The sequence below is a fragment of the Colias eurytheme genome, chromosome 29, assembly GCF_061535395.1.
Source record: "Colias eurytheme isolate Ceu_HAF_F1 chromosome 29, ilColEury1 Martin Lab GWU primary, whole genome shotgun sequence".
In the NCBI taxonomy this organism is placed as follows: domain Eukaryota; kingdom Metazoa; phylum Arthropoda; class Insecta; order Lepidoptera; family Pieridae; genus Colias; species Colias eurytheme.
Window position 1 is genome coordinate 1,027,441 of NC_143008.1, and position 20,827 is coordinate 1,048,267.

The 20,827-nt window shown below is 34.3% G+C and overlaps 1 protein-coding gene across 1 annotated transcript; it reads left to right on the forward strand.

The window, feature by feature from the left end:
• The first annotated feature begins 3,934 nt into the window (after nt 1–3,934).
• LOC149896013 (protein C-mannosyl-transferase DPY19L1) lies at nt 3,935–20,462 on the forward strand. The gene is made up of 10 exons (XM_090118322.1): nt 3,935–4,143; nt 4,845–5,095; nt 6,247–6,455; nt 8,028–8,208; nt 8,993–9,903; nt 10,533–10,639; nt 11,994–12,150; nt 12,761–12,886; nt 17,018–17,179; nt 19,252–20,462. The coding sequence occupies exons 1-10, from the start codon at nt 4,056–4,058 to the stop codon at nt 19,277–19,279; spliced, it is 2,220 nt and encodes a 739-aa protein (XP_089974448.1). The 5' UTR covers nt 3,935–4,055; the 3' UTR covers nt 19,280–20,462.
• The last annotated feature ends 365 nt before the right edge of the window (nt 20,463–20,827 follow it).

A 20,827-nucleotide genomic window follows, 5' to 3' on the forward strand; every position in this document is an offset into this window, starting at 1 on the left:
TAATATCAGCTGTTTCTAAAACGCCCAAATTTTAAATGTCTCTAGTTTGTATTTGTCATAAAACCAAAAACTTCTTACCTTCATATTAAAGGAATAGAATAATTATTATGTATTAAATCAACTTGTATTAAACGCGAGCGAAGTCACTGGCATCGTATAGTCATCAAAATAAGATCATAGTTACCTTCAAAATATTATTATATACTAGCTTCCGCCCGCGGCTTCGCCCGCGTGTTGTTTTGATAAAAGGTAGCCTATGTTCTATCTCAGGGTCTAAAGATTGTCTGTGCCAAATTTCATCAAAATCGGTTGAGAGGTTTCAGCGGGAAAGCGTAACAGACAGACAGGCAGAGTTACTTTCGTATTTATAATATTAAAGTAGGGATTTCTTTTATCCATAATATCACACACTTTCTATATTATGATATTTTAAATTTAATACCATTATAGAAGATAATATTATGAAGTCTCAAGGATTAAAATATTATGTAAGTTTGTCTGTGCCATTACCATAGCGTATGTGATATTAAAAAGTGCCAAAATACGACATCATATTATTAAGTGCAATGTCATAATATAATATTTTATTTATTTGTCATACTTAGGTGTGCTACTTGACCAAACTTTGTCCTGGACTCACCACATCCAGGAATTAAGCCGTAGGATCTATGCTGCTTCTGCTTCGCTCCGGCGGCTTCGTAACTTCTTGCCTATTCCTACCAAAATTACGCTAGCGCAATCCCTTCTCCTTCCTATACTTGATTACGCGGATGCATGTTTTCCTGATTTAGCAGTCGAGCATCTTGATAAACTTGAGCGTCTTCAAAATTTCTGTATTAGATTTATTTTCGGCCTTCGAAAATATGACCATGTTTCTTCTTTCAGGAAAAAGCTCAAGTGGCTCCCTATCCGACTTCGCCGGGATCTACACTATTTGCAATATGTTCCGTATCCTTTTTAATCCCTCCGCTCCCTCCTACCTCAAATCCAATTTTTCCTTCTTGCACAATGAAAGCTATTCACTTCGCTCTGAGGACAGACTTATCTTGCGTGTTCCATGCCGACGCACAAATTTCTATGGCAAGTCATTCGCAGCAATATCCGTGAATTTATGGAATTCTCTGCCATTAAACATTCGGCAAGCCCAGACCGCTTCGGGGTTTAAAAATCTTGTGAGACAACACTTTCTCTCTGCTGTTGATCCGGATCAGTAGTATTCTTTTAATATTTTACATGTATGTGGTATATATTTTATTGAATATCAGTGTGTTTCCTTCAGAATATATATTTATATTATTTATGTATAGTTATATGTAATTTGTATGTATAGGTACCTATTTATTTTATTTATGTATGTCTATGTAGATTTATATCTATTATCCTTGTACATGTATATATATATATATATATATATATATAATATAGATATGTATGTATGTAGATATGTATATAGATATGTATTATTTTATGTAGATATATATTATAATATGTTTTATACATGTTTGAATGATAAAACCTCTTTATTTTTCTGTTTTTCTTGCTACTATTATTATTATTATTATTTTTTTCTCTGTTCTCGTCCCGCCATTTTAGTGACCTCTTTGCTTGTTACCTTTTACCGTGGTTGCCTGGTAGAGATCACTACTTAGTGATAAGGCCGCCAAGTTAATTGTACTCTGTTTTTAGATGTAATTAATTCTAAGGTTTCCTATTTGTACAATTAATTAAGTGTAAATAAATAAATAAATAAATAATATTATAACGTTCGGTGTCTCTTTTTTCGATGATGATTAATTATTAATGTATATTTCATGTAAGTTTATAAGAATAAATGAGTCAGTAGATGAAATGTGTTTTATTTTCTCATTCCCTATAAATTAATTACTTTAAAAAAATGTGAGAAACTTATACAAGAGACGATATTAGCGAATAGCTGCGCCACAAGTTAATTAAAAAGGGAGTATAGGGCTGGCGCAGATAATATGGCCACTAGACATGGCGGAGCGCAGATCCTCGGGAATAAATTGTTGTTTTTTGATTCTGAATTTTATTTCAATGAGGACAATACTGATCGTAGTTTGTCAATGAAAAATGCGCTGCGCTGCGCTCCGCCATATCTGCACCGGCCTATAAATAAAAGGCTCGGCGTGGAGCTGCTGTTGAAGTTGACAGACTAAGGCGCCATAGATTAACTATTTATTTCTATTATAACGCATTTATTAAAGAAACGAATCTTAAATGGCGGCGCTTATCATTCCCTCTAGCTTACACACGGCCGTACGGCATGCAAAAAAAATAGGGCAAAGTAAAATCACTAAAATGTACATATTATTTGATTTTCCCTGTATTAGTTTTTATCATAAATTTACAATGACAATTATGTATTTGCGATAGTAAATAATGTTTTATTGGAATTTGACAAAATATGTTCTTTGGGAAAAGTTGTTCAGTTTTTAAATTTGCCGCGGACACAATTTTGTAGAATTTAATAGAGAATAATTGCTATTTTTATAAGCGTTCGATTTCAAAAGATCACGAAATTAAAAATTTGCAATAATATGTACGCGATCCATTTAAAATAAAGATTAGGTATGATCATATTCAAAACTTATCTGCCGAGTACTGTCCCCGTTTTCCAATTACAGCATTATAGAGCGCATTGCGGAGCACTAGAAAAAGTAATGCGCGTGCATTGATGCGTGCAATCGATTTATCGTTAGTAATTATTAATTGTTGGAAAAAAATTTAAAGCTTTCGTTTCATTGTAGTTTTTTCGAAATAATCAAAGTTAATTCAAATTGTGTTAAAAAAATAAATATAATTATGGATGAAGGTAGTTACAAACATTGAAAAAAAAGTTAATGAAGTAATCAAAATCCAATATACTTAAAATAACCGTAAATATTTTTCAACCAAATTATTATGTATTATTTACACATTAATGAGGTTATTGCTAACTCTATGAATATTTTTTTTTTCAACACTGAACTTAGCGCAACCTGCTGGCACAGTATTACCATATTTCCTACAGTAGTGCGACGAATGTACTTGTGCAGAGAAACGGAGGGGAACTGGCGGGGGTCGGGCGACGCGGGCCGCGTAAAGCAATCACGCTGAGATTGCTTTACCTATCGCGAAAGGACGACGCAGTCGTATTTTTTGTGTAATAATTTTATTATACATAGGTACTTACATATTCAATTATGGCGCGCACAAACTGTTCCGTTTACGGATGTAAATCTACATTGAAATCCCAGAAGGAAACAATATTTCAGAAAGATTGTATTAATTATATCTGTTGAATTAAAATCAAAGCTATGTATATGTTGTCCTCATTATTTTCTAATCAGATTGTACATCCCAATGCGAATGCATTACTTAGTTACATGTTATAATATACAATTAAGAACATCCAAAAATAAAGTGTCCACGTAAATAATATTTAGCAGTGCAATATCTGTAATTATATATTAATGAACAAATAATTACATCAGATTTAATAATCGCAATTATTTTGAATGTACATATGAATAAATGATTTCATCAAAATATTAATAATCACAATTGTTTTATTTCCCATTTGTTGCAACCCTAGCGTATTTTCGTGTGGCAGCGTAAGTACCTACGCTGGCGGCGGCATCGCGCGACATCAAAGGCGATTCCTTACTGTAGGAAATAATATTGTAATACTGTGCTGCTGGTGCGTTTCACATTCCAATTAAGCATCAGCATAATTCGGCATTGTGCGGCACTGAGTCGCATTATGCTCTGTAATTGGAAAACAGCCTGTTTTTCCACTGTATTTACAATCTGTTGAAATGAGAAAAAATACAAGTTCAAATAAGTTCACGCATCAAAAGACAATATTATATAGTCTATTGATCACATGCCAGATGTCAACTGTCATACATCATTGACATTTGACAAAGGAATAAAAAAATTGAACATATCAACAAGTAAATAATGAGCCGAAAATATAAATTATATTAAATTTGTTTGGATAAAGAATAAGTCAAGTGAATAAATGCAAGTGGAGTAAAATTTATGTTATCAATATGGAAGAATCGGTTGGGAAACCTCAAGAGAAAAAATCTCGATATTCAATCAAATTTATTGTAAAAAATGTTTTATTTGCTTTTTTGGGTAAGTTTTCACTATAACTTCATATGCTAATTAAACCATATATATACACAATGCATCCGTATACTTCATACACATTTGTACAAGTAATTATGTCGCTATGAGTCTATAAAACAGTTAAACATATTTGTTTTCTTAAAATTTGTTGAGGTCTAAAACGTAGCTTTTTTATTTGCCTCAGACACCATGTTTATATGTTCAATGCTCTAATTAATTTTAATTGACCAATTCCCTAATAAAATGACCTTACTCTAGAAAGACAGATTAACTATAGTCTGGTTGACTCATATTTCATGTTAATACCATTTATGCATGCCCAGAATCTTACTCAAAAACTAAGCTATGGATTCAAGATCAATTAATATGAGTCATGATTTAATTTTAATTTAAACTGATATTATAAAATGGAATTTTATTTGATCATGGCAATATCTGGCCCTACTGTTTTCAATTTAAAAATTATTTTGTGTTTAATAATCCATTTATAATAGTTATTTAGTAATAAGTTATGTATTAATAAGAGACATAGTTATACAAAGTTTAAACCTAAAATATGTTCAAAAATAGCAAACACAAAAAGAAAAGAATTATTAGCTTTAGGCAAGTCTGCAGTCAAGTACCTGTAATTTCCAATTTTGGCAGTTCATTTATATTTAAACAAAGAATTTTCACATAATATTTAATAAATTAACACATTCTTTAAGTTGTAGCGATAGGTCACTTACATTACACATACGTAAGTTACCTATTCGAGAATGATCGTAATTTCTCATATCTCTCCGATCTTGAGCGAGAGATGTCGTTCCGCACTGAAATGGGGTTCTATTACTCGTACTATAAGACTGTAGTGGAAGAGAAACCGTTTATAGCTGGCATTTCGAAACTAATGTACGATAAGACTGTGGAATATCCAAAGGAAGTTAATGCTTTTAATCGGTTCAATATACATCCTGAGGTAAGTGTTATTATTATTTTTATATAATAGATTATTCCATTGTACATAATAGAATAAATATAGAAATCCTTTCCAAAAATTTAATGCAAGTCACAAGTACCAAATCTATCCTATTCTATCCTACTAGTACTAATATACTTTTACTAATATAATAAACTAGCGACCCGCCCCGGCTTCGCACGGGTGCAATGCTGATACTAAATACACTACAGAAAAATTGTGAACGTTGTATAGGTATAAAAATATAGCGGCCCGCTCCGGCCTCCGGCATCGCACGGGTATAAAATACATAGCCGGGCGGCCGCAAACGCTACGTCCTGCAATTTTTAAATCTGTAATATCTTCGAAAATATTCACTTAAATCATACGGTGTAAAGGGCCATATAGATCTATATTAAATGAACAATGTATCCATGGTATTTAATTGGTTAAGGATTAATGCTGTATTGGTTAAAATCGCTTCGAAAATTAGCCATTATTTGTCGTAAAAAGTAAATGACAAAAAAAAGTTATTGTGGGTTATCCATAAGAGATAGACATATACCATCGCGGACTTTTCTGTAGACCTTTTCAATGTGTATAATACTTAGTACATTATTTTGATAAAACTCGTAGGGTTCAGCCTGCGTTTGCAATGTAAGCGGAATAAATGTAATTTTTTACGACATCACATTAGAAACCTCAAAAATAACAGTACTTCTCCACTACTTAATGGATCTTATTATACATATAAACCTTCCTCTTGAATCACTCTATCTATTAAAAAAAACCGCATCAAAATCCGTTGCGTAGTTTCAAAGATTTAAGCGTACAAAGGGACATAGGGACATAGGGACAGGGAAAGCGACTTTGTTTTATACTATGTAGTGAAGTGGCTCCTGTTGGTCTTAGCGTGATAATATATCGCCTATATTACTCGTGGATAATGTAGCTTTCGAATGGTGAAAGAATTTTTAAAATCGGCCCAGTAGTTTATGAGCCTATTCATTACAATCAAACAAACAAACAATAAAGTTTTCCTCTTTATAATATTAGAGTAGATAAGGGCATTGGATATGATGAAAATTTTGAAAAAGGCGACGAAAAGCTTATATTATATAAACAAAAGTAACATCAATATAAATTTTGTAGTGCCTTCATACAATTTTCAGGTGATCGTCGGAGCGCTATACCGCTATCTAGAGCCGTGGATAAACAACACAATGTACAAAGAGTGTCACATGGTAGACCGGGGTGCGGATCGGGAGCCCGTCGAGAGCTGTGTGGGTGTGGGACACCCGGTGTTCTTCTATTTGGAAGTTATTTGGATCTTCGCCGGTGTGAACGTGGCTGCGTTGTTCTTGCACGCGTTGGAGCTTAGGTAATTAGGTTTTGCTACTTAATAATGGTTAATAATTTAATTCTGTCTATAATTTAAATTAACAATATTTCTTTATTGAAACTGCTTTCAAGTTATCGGAACTGGATAAAATTTAAATGTAATCATCGAAATCGGTTCACCCAGTTGAAAGTTGTGAGATAACAAACCATTTTCAGTTGGTTGCAAATTAAATGAAACTTGAGTTAAATATTTGTATATTTATGTATTATGAAATATTAGAAGAATTTATTTGTAGTATGAACTTCAAAAGCTGCTAAAGAAGTCGGTCTATGAAAAAATCTTACGAGCTCTGCCTAGTTAAGGCTGCATATCCAAGCAGTATTAAAATGTATAGTACACTTACTTAGCGACAGATTCAAGCAGTATTAAAATGTACACTTACTTAACGACAGATTGGCAACGTCGCTAATTTCAGCATTTCTTTAATAACTGCTTGGATACGTAGCCGGCGAGGTTGTTTGGCAACGTCGCCAATTTCTACATTTCCATGTTAGCTTGTGATGCCGTCATAGTGAGGCAGAGCTCTTACGAGTATTTTAAACTGTTGAATTTAATAAAACAAACATTTACCTTTTTTAAATGTAGTACGTGTTTATTTTGTAAAAAATTGGTTGTCTGTAAAGTCGGTTTACTGACAATAGTTGAATGTGACAACGTCCGATTGTGCTTCTTTGTCGCTCGTTCCGCGCTCTCGCTTGCACTTCAAGCTTTACATGGAACGCCTCAGAGCGAGGTAACGCCGCATGAGTCATGTTTTTTCGTGCGTGCAGCCGGAGCTATCGAATTATAAGACGTTGTCACGTCAAAAATAAATTGTGTTGTATAATTGCACGCCTCATAAGCGAAGCGTTGAGGTGGGTACTACTGTCACTTCGCGCAAAACATCTGATTTTTCAAACTTAAAATGTCTTTATGTATCATACATTGCACTTGTAAGATAATACATACACACACATATTAAGAAAAAACACTATTTTTAACGTTCATGATATTTTTGATGTCATTTTTGTTATTTAAACTAGTTAAAAAACAGTTTAAAAAAGTTCTGTCTTGGACGTCCGTGTGTCTGTATGTGCGGATCCTTTTTCTTGTTAACACGATAGCGACCGAAATACTTTACTAATCGAGTCTTTTTTTTTCTCTTACGCTTGAGTATGCTCAGGAATAGAACCCTTTCATTTTTCAGGGTCTGATTCGATGTGGTTTAATTGTTATTAAATAAACAAAAATAATAATTAATAAATATTTAGAAAAAAAATTATGAGGCGTGCACTTTTGGATTTTCCAAATTTTTTTTTATTTTTATTTTTGATTGATTCTATCATTAAAGCGTGTCTTTACTTTTTGAAGTGAAACTTCTTTAGGCGCGTTGAGATTAAAATTTTAAGGCGACGTTTTCAGTTTCTTTGAATCTTGCCAAAGAAGTTTCACTTCTGACACGTGTGCTCGGCCCATACGCTCTTTTTTATCGCTTCTATCATTAAAGCATGTTTTTAGTTTTTTTTCTATATTATTTCGCAGTTCAATTATGTTTTATTCCCCATTTTTCAGCGAAAGCTTCCTCGGCGGTTTCCTAGCGGTGGCCCAATACTTCGCGAACCACGCGGAGTGTACACGTGTTCAATGGGCTCCCAATGAGAGAGAGAACTGGGCGGGGCCGCTACTACTGTTGCAGGCGTGGCTGCTGACCGTACAGCTGCAGGATAGGAAGAGATACGCTATACAATTGCAGGTCTTTATCCTTTAGATAGTCTGGTAATAACAAAAAAAAAACAAAAAATATCATACTTTTTTTTATTTTCATGTTATTTAAATTCTAATTCTACTTCCAAAAAATTTTATTTACTAAATATTTCGCTTTTTTACCGCTTGGTTGCCTGGCAGAGATCACTGCTTAGTGATAAGGCCGCCAATTGTACTACATCTTTCTAGAACCATATTTTCTTTTTATTGTTTCTTATTATTTATTGATTGTATTACAATAAAGTGTAATAAAATAAAAAATGGGAAAAAATTACAAAAAGTCGATAATTTTTTTTTTTTAAATGTCGATTGTAGTGTGTTACGTACCTAGTGCTAAAAAATTATTTTTGTTTGTAGATGTAGGCAGGTAGCGCTAAAAAGTAATAAAATGGTAAAAATAGACAACAAATATAATATGTATATCGTTGCCAGTAGGTATCGAGACTAGTGTAATCGGACATATTATTATACCTGCACTTAATGATTGCGAAAACTTTTCGGGTTGTTACTGCTACCGTATACATGATGTTTAATGTTCTTTAACGTAACAACTACTAAACCGATAAAAGTAAAATTTTATAGCAAGACAGTGAATAAACTACTTTTAACTGGAGCATCATGCTATCCAAACTATAGGTTAATCTTAAAAAAATAATAATTTATTGTAATAATAATATGACCGAAATAGGCGCTTGACGTCGAGTTGCGGAGAAATGCCCGTCTATTATTAATATGACAGAAAAAAAAATTTTTCTATAAAATTTTATTTTCAGATCGGAATCTTCATGCTCAACTGCCTCTGCCTTTTATTCTGGCAGTTCACACAGTTCATATTCCTCACGCAAATAGCTGTGTTTTTCGTGATGGAACAATTGAGAATAATAGACACTCGACACCTTTCTATATTCCTGCACTCACACTACTGCGGCCTGCACATGGCCATACTCCTACTACAGGGCAATGATATGCTAAAATCGTCCTTATACGCTTGCCTGTTCCTAGTAGTGTCCGCGTACTGTTTGTTCTTCAGCGGTCTACGCATTAAGGTTCAAAACCGCTTCGACTTCCTCGTCGAAGCTTGGCTCGTACTATTACGCATTTGTATCGTCGTGTGCGCGTCCGTGTATTTAAAGAAAGTGATCAGTGACTTCTTGGAAGTCGAAGAAGACACACATGTTTGGGAGATTCTTTTTTCGAAATTCACGAATTATAAATCGTTCCATACTTTAATGTACACCTGCTCCGAGGTGTTCGATTTTCTGCCGTTCAAATCGATTCTAAACATGACGTATTCGTTCTTGATTCCATACGTTGGCTTCTCAATAATCAACGTGCTGTACTTTTGGATTTGGAACACGGAAACGGAGACGGAAGTAGAGGATAAGGAAGTGGAAAAGGATGTCGATGACGAAGATAGTGGCATAGACAACAGTTCGGATATGAAAATTAAAAAGCGAAGTGATTTGGACGAACTGGGCAAGCAAACGAGAGTACACGATGAAGAAGTGACGGATCAGTGTATTCTTTTTTTGAAGAATTTGAACGTTGACGCGGCGATATTCTATAATATATCGCAAATGGTTGTCTATGGTGTCATGGCGGCGCTGGTTATGCGTCTCAAGCTGTTGTTCACAACGCAATTGTGTCTCATGTCTTCCTTGGTGTTTAAGAAGAGATATTATATGTAAGTAATATGTTTTTTATTTTAACAAGATTTTAATTTAAATTATACTTTGCAAGTATATAAATAAGAATTGAGTGAGTTTTAAAAGGTTTCCAAATTTATAGCTGTTTTTCTTAACTGCATAATATTCGTTACTTTTTTCAAATCTGACACAGCTGAACCGAGCTTTTAGGGGAGTGCGTTGAATATGCTCTGAAATTGATGTATTGGTTTTATGGCATTCAAATACTTAATAAATATTAATTTATAAAGAATAGAAAAAATTAGACACATAAAACTGAAAGAATTAAATTCGATTGCTCTAGCGGGTCACGAGTGGCCGAGTTGGTCAGACATCCGCCCCGGTTTGGCGCGAAAGGATGCGGCTTCGAGTCCCGCCTCGTGATCGAATTTTTTCCATTTTTTATAAATTTATATGCTCTTAAAACTTCCACATAGAGATTATTTTATTCGGCCTAAATTTACAGAAACCGTTAAAAAATTGAGTTCGGTTTTAACGTCGTCGTCGTCTTGTTATAGTTATCTTGATTTAAAGTTAAGCGTTCATTTCAGTAATTTCATTCATAAAAATAAATTATTATATCCATATAACAAGTAATAATAAGATATTTTTTTACTCTATCTTTCAGATATTCAAAACGTATGATGAAATACGTAAAATTGCTGATCCTTTTTGGAGCAGTTCCCATGATACGATGTCTCATACAGAATATGGGACACGAAATGGCTCATATAGGTGAGTAATTTATATTAAATACAAATCATTTTATTTTTCAATAATACTTATTTTAGAAGCTTTTTTTAAATGTCCATAATATTATGTACGTATATTAAGGATCAGGGAATGCTATGCTATGCCACTTAAAAAAAAGGTAATGCTATGCAAAATAATAATTGAAAAAAAATACTTCATTCGTAGTCATAGCAACAGAAAGAGTGGCAAAGTGTTAATTGCAATGTTTCAAAAGTGTGGGAAATCTCGAAAACCGAGGGACTTATACTGAACACACCTGTAATTACCTTATAATTATTTCATTCTGTATACGTATTAACGTATACATAAATTAACATAAAAATTAACACCTTATTTCGTGGCACTAATTGTCAAAGTCTTTTAAGTGGAGGCTCCCTAAATTTTATGTGAATTTGCATTAATATTCTGAAACAGTCACATATATACAATCAAAATGGACCTTTAGTACATGATTCATCGGGTCTTTTTCTTTCCATGTACAAGACAGTTACGTAATTGTAACATTTTCGCTCGATTCATTTTTTATTCAAAAATTATGCCTTTTTTTAAGGATTATTACATTTTTTTAAAGATTTACTTGGACTTTATGTCTAAAATAAATGTTAACAGTAAGAAAATATAGTTAACTATCCAATCCCAAGATATTTTTTCTCTAGATCAATTATTACTTTAGTTATAAACGAAATAAGAATTGAGACTTACGAGATTTAGTTTCGAGCTCGAACGCGATCAAAGAGCGCACGCGATATTCAACTTTATTACGGCTGTGTTAGCGTCTAGCACCGTAGCGGTCTAACCGGTCTCTCAGTGCCAGAAATTACTTAAGAGTGCCTGGTCTTAACATTAGAAAGCTCTGCTTGATACACGCGTAGGCAGAGTTTTGCTTCGGACAATTTTTGAGGGTGATTACTAATTGTGAATCTAGTTAGTTGTACGTCAATGTTCATATTTTGATAACGTGACGTCACTTCTCGCATCAGTTGCATGAAACATGTTTAAGAGTTTTGCCAAAGAGGGCTAGACGGAATTAAGACTAAAAGTTGTAACGACACTTCTTGCTATAGTTGTAAGCCGTGCGGCGTGCGTGTGTTTCTCTGTCTATCTCTTTCTTTTTGAAAGAAAGCCTGTTATTCAAGAGACTTCGTTCCATCCCTTGACACATGTCAAGTTTTTGAAGTGAAACTTCTTTAGGCACGTTGAGGGTAACATTTCAAGGTCGCGTCACGGCAATACTGATATGGATTAATGCGACAATTTGCGGCAAGATTCAAAGATCCAAGAAGTTTCACTTCTGACACGTGTGCTCGCCATGTACGCTCTTTTTTTTATTTTCCAGGCGAATTCAGCGACTACAACCAAGAGGAACTTCTTCAGTGGATCAAGCAGCAAGCTCCCGGCGCGTTCGCGGGTTCGATGCCCGTGCTGGCCGCGGTGATGTTGGCGACGCGCCGGCCCATTGTGGCACACCCGCACTATGAGCACTTGGAGGCTAGGTAACAGTATATATCGCGGGTTCGATGCCCGTGCTAGGTATATTTATAGTATTACTAGCGGTCCGCCCCGGCTTCGCCCGTGATACATATTTACGTTTTCTCCACATAAGAACCATCCTCGTACTTCAAGGAATATAATAATAGTTCAGGATCCATCGCCCATTTTTGCAAGTGATTACTATCAAGCTAATTTTCCGTGAGTAGCTTTATTTTAACGAGACGCCCAATAATTTCCTGTACGAAACTCTCGATTGTGGTAGCTAACAGAGGTAACAAGGATAAAAATTTTTGATTTGATGGTTCTCAAATATTTATTAAAAACAACAACCTCAAAGCAACAAACGTGCATCCAAACACACTTTCACGTTTATATATTACTGAAAATGAAAATTGTCATTTATTTTATTTTCGACTAGCTGCGCTCCGCGGTTTTACCCGCCGCTCCTGTTGGTCTTAGCGTGATGATATATAGCCTATAACCTTCCTCGATAAATGGGCTATCTAACACCGAAAGAGTTTTTCAAATCGGACCAGTAGTTCCCGAGATTAGTGTGTACAAACAAACTCTTCGGCTTTATAATAATATAGTATAGATTTTATTGTGTTACAGGCAAAGAGCATACGCAGTATACAAAGTGTACGGAAGGTTTTCCCCCCACGAGCTGTACCTAGAGCTGAACAAGCTCAAAGCGACCTACCTTATAGTTGAGAATCGATACTGCTATGGACGGAGCAAGTGAGTTATTTACTGCCTTTTTCAAATTACAAAAAAAGACGGGTTGCACTGGTTCCGGGAGTGCCGGCAGAAGTGAAAACTTGATTATTAACGTTCAGCATGTTTGATATTTTGGAATGGTATCCGTCTTACGCATGGAATATATTTGACGGAAGAAGGGGCCCAAAGGCTGTTTTTAAATCTATTGGCGCTTTGCTTAACAACTTAGGGCATAAAGTAACCAATTTTTGCACTCCTAATAGTTCATTTACATATATCATGAATTCGTTAGATAATTTTAGTTTTAAGGAAAATAGTATTGTTATTATATTATACGGAGATAGTTTTAATTTAAAAAAACATGACATTGATATAGGATTTCAAAAAATGTTGAAAATTAGTAATGAGACAAAATGCAAATTTATGTTGTGTACATTGCCATATTTGCCTGGTTTGACACAAAATCAAAACAAATTTATCTATAATATTAATTTAAAATTATATAATTTAACAAATCATCATAGTGATGCATTTATATATTTTGACATAAATTCTTGTACAAAATCTTTTTGTTTGACAAAGAATACAGTGTATCTGCCATCTAGATATAAGAGAGAACTTGCTATGTTAATAGCATATAAAATTATTAACCAGTCTGATACATGTTCAGTAGCAGACCATCGATCTACTATAATTTTATGTAGTAGTAATTATATACACCAACCTAGGTTAAGTGATAGACAAACTAGCCCTAAGCTAGATTTAAACTAGTATGTAAGACAACAGCTAAGCAGCCTTTTTCCATTGTACATCAAAATATTCAAGGCTTGGCTAGCAAATTATTAGAAATAGAATTATTTTTAAATCATAATAGAATTGAAATATTTTGTGTAACAGAACATTGGCTTAAACAATGTCAGTTGTTAATAAATATTGATAATTATAAATTAAAAAGTATATACTTTAGGACAAATACTATTCATGGAGGTTCTCTTATTTTTGTACACAATAGTTTAAAATGCAAGGAACGAACTGACATTGTTAGCCTTTCTGTAGAACGCACCATTGAACTGTCCTGTGTTGAGCTTGAGCGTTACATTATTGTTTGCGTATACAGACCTCCTTCCAGTGACTATAATTTGTTTGAGACAGTCATGGAAGAAATATTAAAGCGTTTAGGCAGGAGTAAAAAGAAGGTAATAGTATGTGGTGATTTTAATATTGATTTACTTTCACACACACAAACGGCAACACGAATAGTTAATTTGTTTCATTCATTTAATCTGTATAAACTTTTTGATGAGCCCACACGAATAACACCTACTTCTGCAACTTGTATTGATAATATATACTGTGATTGCAAATGTTTAGAAAAATATATTCTCAACACGCTAACTTCGGATCACTGTGGCCAGAAAGTAGTTTTTGAATGGGATTGCATACCTACATTTAAAAGAATTAATGTTAGGCCTATAACTAGAAAAGGCATTCATACATTTAGAAATAATATTGATAATAAACTGCCTGACCTGAATAATCAATCCTTTCATAAAAATCCTTGTGAAATGTTTACAAATCTTTTTAAGTTCATTCATAGTGAATATGAAAAAATATTTAAAATTAAATCTTTAACTATTACCAAGGATTTACCATTCAGCCAATGGGCAACTCCTAGTATACACAGATGCAGGAACGTTCTTTACGAGTTATATGGTATGAAACAATATAACAAAGACTTGTCATTTCTTAGTTATGTTAGAAATTATTCAAAAACATTTAAACAAGTTTGTTTCACTGCCAAGAGTTTGTATATCAGAGACAAAATACGCAACTCTGACAATAAAGTTAAAACGGTTTGGACAATTATTAATGGTGAATTGGGCAAAATCCGATCAAACGATAGTGCCATAAAACTTGTCAACTCTGGTAGGGTCATTGACAAAAGTGCTGATGTTGCGCTTGCTTTTGAAGATTTCTTTAGTAGTGTCCCTGCTAGTTTAACTAAGAATTTAAATTCGTCTTCAGCGCTTGCAGAGTCTTTATTGAGGGATAACGTTGCTGAGTGTAACAAATTATTTGAATTGCGACACGTGACTGCCGATGAAATTGTTAAAACTTTTAAAACATTAAATTTAAAAAAAACATGTGATCTCTGGGGTATGTCTGTAAATTTAGTAAATAATATCATAGAAAACATTGCCAATCAACTAGCGTTTATATTTAATCAGTGTTGCGACTGTGGTATATTCCCTGATTTACTAAAGTTTAGCAAAGTTATTCCTTTATTTAAAAGTGGTGACCAAGAAGACAGTAATAACTATAGGCCAATTTCCATATTACCAACTTTGAGCAAAGTCTTCGAGAAACTAATTTTAAACCAATTAAATAGTCATTTTGCATCAAATGGTTTACTGCACGCCAAACAGTATGGTTTCACAAAGGGGCGCTCTACCACTGATGCCGGAGTAGCTCTTTTGTCACATATATACAAAGCATGGGAAAATTCAAAGAATGCTTTGGGGATATTCTGCGACCTTTCTAAGGCTTTCGACTGTGTAGAACATTCCACTCTATTACGGAAACTAAATTTTTATGGTATCAAAGGTTTAGCTCAGGATCTCATAGCTTCATATCTTCAGAACAGGGTACAAACCGTTGTCGTTAATGGAGAGAAATCTCGCGGTGCGCCGATTAACATAGGTGTTCCGCAGGGATCTATCTTAGGACCGTTTTTGTTCTTAGTGTATATTAATGACCTACCTTATTATTTGCAGGATATGTGTGAAATAGTACTGTTTGCAGATGACACCTCATTAATTTTTAATGTGGATAGACATGACACAAATGTTGACGAAGTAAACTCTGCTCTTTTACGCATATCCAATTGGTTTAATGCTAATAATTTACTATTAAATACAAAAAAAAACAAATTGTGTAGAATTTATCCTCCCAAATGTAAAAAAGGTGAAAAGGAATATTATTTTAAACGGGGAGGTATTATACCCTGTGGAATCGACTGTTTTTCTTGGTTTGACATTAGATGAGAAGCTTCAATGGGGGGCCCATGTTACCACCACCGCTGCTAAGCTCAGCTCAGCTGCATATGCAGTTAGAAGAATAAGGCATCTCACCGATGAAGAAACGGCTAGATTGGTTTACTTTAGCTACTTTCATAGCATAATGTCCTATGGAATTCTGCTGTGGGGCAGGGCTGCAGATATAGAAACTATATTTATATTACAGAAAAGAGCCATACGCTCTGTATATAATTTGCGTGCTCGAGACTCACTAAGAGATCTCTTTAAGAATACTGGTATCCTTACTGTACCGTCGCAGTATATATTTAATAATATTTTATATGTACATAATAACGCTTACTTACACACAAAAGTAGGAGATAGACATTGTTATGACACAAGAAACAGAAATAAAATTGAAATGCCATTTTTCCGGCTAGCTAAAGTTAAAAATTCATTTATGGGCCAAGGTATACGCTTTTACAACAGAATTCCTCATAATATTAAAGAGTTTAGTAGTTCTAAATTTAAATCTTATATAAAAAATGTACTTGTCAAGAGAGCCTATTACAGTATTAAGGAATATATGGAAGATAAAAACCCATGGAGGGTTGTCGCGTGAAAACCACAGGACAGTTCTTTGGCTTATTATGATGATAATATATTATGATATTACTTAGGTAATTTGTAAAATTGTAAATCTGACATGATTAAAAAGAGCAACTATGGAGTTTCTTGCCGATTCTTCTCCGTAGATACTGCTTTCCGAATCGGTGGTAAATGTTAAAAATATGTACTTAATGACGTTTCAAAAGTGCTTCTAGAAGAAGTCTAATTGAATAAATAAATGTTTGAGTTTGAGTTTGAGTTTAAAAAGAGTGACGTCTGTAAATAGTAATTTTTACAATTTTTGCAACTGTCTGTCTTATTGTTAAATCTTTAAAACTACGCAACGGATTTTGATGCGGTTTTTAATAGATAGAGTGATTCAAGAGGAAGGGAAGGAAGAATTTATTAGGTTATAGATAAAGCGGACGAAGCCGCGGGCGGTAAGCTAGTAGGGTAATAAGGATACACTCAAAACCGCGGGGCGCAGCTATGTATGAATAAAAATATGAAATTAAACGTTTCTCAGCAAAGGCTGTTCATTCGCTGACATCTGGGACAGCACGGTGCCGTCTCAGCGCGGTCAGCCGCGACTGTGCCACACTTTGCTGACAGACAGCGTCGAACATTTCTACCCGCTGTTCAGGAATTCGCAGTATGCTGTCTTTAGGGTACACGACGTTAGTGTGAGGTTAGTATGGGTTGGGGAACATTTCTTAAATTTTATTAGGGCCGATTTTTCAATGCTTGGATAAAACTTATTCGTCGAATAAAGTATTACACGATAATATTAAAATGTCACGTAAACTGTCAAATACGGACAATTAGAATACGTTTTTAAAATGGTAGTTTTATACATTATTCGACGAATAAGTTTTATCCAAGCATTGAAAAATCGGCTCTTACCAAACTTAACGTAACATATTATAATCTCTCTCTTTTGATTCCATCTCATCATTCAGATATTTTTAACGCTTATGCACATACTTAATATATTTTTATGTATGTATGTTTATTAATTATTATCTATAAGTTATATATTTTATATTATTTATTATTTTATCTACAGGTACTTATTTAGAAAATTGTTCTTGCTTTTTTTTACACCTCCTAAATTATAATCTTCCAGCATTTCCTTGATCACAGGTTGTCTGGTAGAAATCACTTGTTAGTGATAAGACCGTCTATTGTAAAATAATCCTATTTGCTGTTATTCTTTTTGTATTGTTTTATTTGGTGTACAATAATGAGTTAATTATTATTCAGAATTAACAGGACTAGATAAAAAAAATATTTATTTAATAAAATAACATGCAAAATAGCCCCTTTTCAAATGTCACTACTCTTCTTTACTATTAAACGTTTCATCTATCTATTAAAGATAGGTAATAAGCTGGGATGTAACGGAGGTAGTTTTATCGGAACCGAAATCGGAATCGGAGTTTTCAAATTTGGTTTATCGGAATCGGAATCGAAATCGGAATCGAAATCGGAGGCAGGGTTTGTTTAAGGACAAATAAAACATGATTTATAGTCAATTCTTTTCATTTTTATTTTTTATTATAAAATAAAAAACAACTGTGAAAAAAAATTGGCATAATTCCAAATGAACAAAAGATAAAATTAATGAATTTAAAGTTTAATTAAAATTAAAACCCAAAGTAGCGTGTTACATTTGGTGACATTACAATAGCTAAAACAAATTAAATCAAAATGGACTCCAAAAGTAATGTATTGTACTTTATGAACAAAAGCTTTGATGCTTTGTAACAACTAACAAGTGAAAAAATAATTGATGATAGAGTACACGTAGTGGGGGTCGGGGGATTCCCCGCGCGACATGTATGAACCTGTTCGGCACAGGCCGTCGCGCGCCGCCCGCTTTGTTTCGTTCGACCTCCGATTAACATCCGATACAAAAATATCGGAACCGAAGTCGGAACCGAAAGTGTAATAATAATCGGAAGTTTCGACTTAACGGAACCGGAATCGAAGCTCCGTTACATCTCTGGACTAATAAGCAATGACCGCCTCCTTGGTACAGTGGATGACGCGTGAGCGTAGCACCGAGGGGTCCTGGGTTCGATTCCCGGTGGAGACGAAGAAGAAAAAAATGTCTTGGTCTGGCAGGACACAGAAGGCTGATCACCTACTTGTCCTTAAAGAAAATGGATCAGTGAAACAGATATATAATGCATCTGCCCCTTACCCCACTAGGGGACATGGGACTTCACACTTTTTAATCTTATATATAAAAATGAATCGCAAAATGTGTTGGATTTCGATAATTCTTTTTTTATTATATTCCTTGAAGTACAAGGATGGTTCTTATGTAGAGAAAACGTAAATATTATGTACCACGGGCGAAGCCGGGGCGGACCGCTAGTAAGCAATAATTTCATGGGTTACACGCTTAAGTGTTTTTAGTTTTTTAAACTATATTATTTACGAGCTTCCGCCTGCGACTCCGTCCGCGCGGAAAAATTAAGAAAAATTAAAATTTTTTTTTCTACGTATTTATTCAGGATAAAAAGTATCCCATTTTATGCCCAGGATAATAAGGTATAATTATACCAAGTTTCATCGAAATCGAACCGTTAGTTTTCACGTGATGCCTGTAGTTTTAATAACATATTTGGGTTTGGTATCGATCCAGTAACACCCCCTGCTAGTTATTTTTTCAATATTTTTAATGTACAGAATTGACCCTTCTACAGATTTATTATATGTACATAGATTAATTTTAACTATATTTATTTTCAGGTACATGCCGCGAAGTTTCGATACCTGACATCTGGTGAATTGATTAGGTTTTGTACAAGAGACTGAAATACGCAATAAAACGTAGCTGTTATTTATATTAATGAAATATTAATTGTTTTTGAAGTGAAAACTTCTTTAGCGGCGTTGAGCACTTTTTCTGTAATGGGTATAAAATCTTAAACTCGCGTCAGGACACGTGACCTGATCGAAAAAGCGTAAGACGGATGGATATCGAACATGCTCAACGTTAATAATCAAGTTTTCACTTCTGCCGGCACTCCCCCAGTGCAACCCGTCTTTTTTTTAATAGGTGTATCGTAAATTTGGTATATGACTAGCGGAAGCATGTTACTGTAACGGTGACATTTACATAAAAACCGACCAAGTGCGAGTCGGACTCGCGTACGAAGGGTTCCGTACTATGGAGACCCCCCTTTATATTTTTGTTTATTAGTACATATTTGTTTTTCACAAATGATGTATTAGCGGCAACGGAATTACATCATTTGTGAAAAATTTCAGCTTTCTAGCTATCACGGTTTATGAGTTACAGTCTGGAGGCAGACAGACAGACAACGAAGTCTCAGTAATAGGGTCCCTTTGGGTACGGAACCCTAGAAACGAACATAGAGCTAGAGCAAGAGCATTCTTTCGTGATCTTTTAGTGGAAACGAAAATTTGAATTCAGTGTTTCAGTATAAGAACATTGCATATAATATTTTCGAACGCACTAAGAACAACGAAAAAATGCTCTGCGCGTGTTTACACTAAAATAATTTGACGTAGTGGCACAGAATACATAATAGTAGCTAAACCCTACAGAACGGATACTCTCCGCCTCCCGCCAAAATTAAACACTTATCTCACCCCGCACGATCATGCTATATAATGGTCCGCATTTTTCCGTAAGGACGATACGCATCGAAGATTGACAACATTAATCAAATTGACTTAAAGTAATTTTATTATTTTGGATTTGTGATTATCGTTTTTCGTAGAAAATGGTTAGATATTGTGCTGTTTACGGATGTATTTCATCAGAAAAACGCGAATTTCTTTACGCTAGTCACTATTAATGTGCGAACCCTAAAGCGTTAACACACACATTTGCAGTCTCTACAGTGTGACTGTCAAAACGATAATTTTGTATGGAGTGTCCGGGGTGTGGTAGTGGGGTTAGAATGAGCATTCGCTCGTTTGATGTAAATGCACCGTAAGTATGTATAGTGATAAAAAATAGTTATTCTGTTTTAATTTTTTTTTATACAAAATATTATGATATAAAATATAATATGTGTAATGTAAATAAAGTCGATACAATTATTAAGTACTAGCTGTGCCCTGCGGTTTTACCAGCATTGCACCGCTCCTATTGGTCTTAGCGTGATGATATAATATAGCCTATGGCATTCTGTTTAAAGTTATTATTTTCATGCTTGACATCTTATTTTTGCCCAATTTCTGAGTTCTTTTAAAACAAACAAATGCGTTTCTGAACATCGAATCTTAAGATAAACTTCGTTTAAACTAGGTTTATCTTAACTGGCCATGGTGTGCCCTTTTGCGAATCTATTGC

Coding starts and splice junctions, on each gene's coding strand:
- LOC149896013 (XM_090118322.1), top strand. CDS start 4,056: ATGGAAGAATCGGTTGGGAAACCTCAAGAGAAAAAATCTCGATATTCA. Junction 5,096..6,246: donor GGTTCAATATACATCCTGAG/GTAAGTGTTATT, acceptor TACAATTTTCAG/GTGATCGTCGGAGCGCTATA. Junction 17,180..19,251: donor GTACACGACGTTAGTGTGAG/GTTAGTATGGGT, acceptor ATTTATTTTCAG/GTACATGCCGCGAAGTTTCG.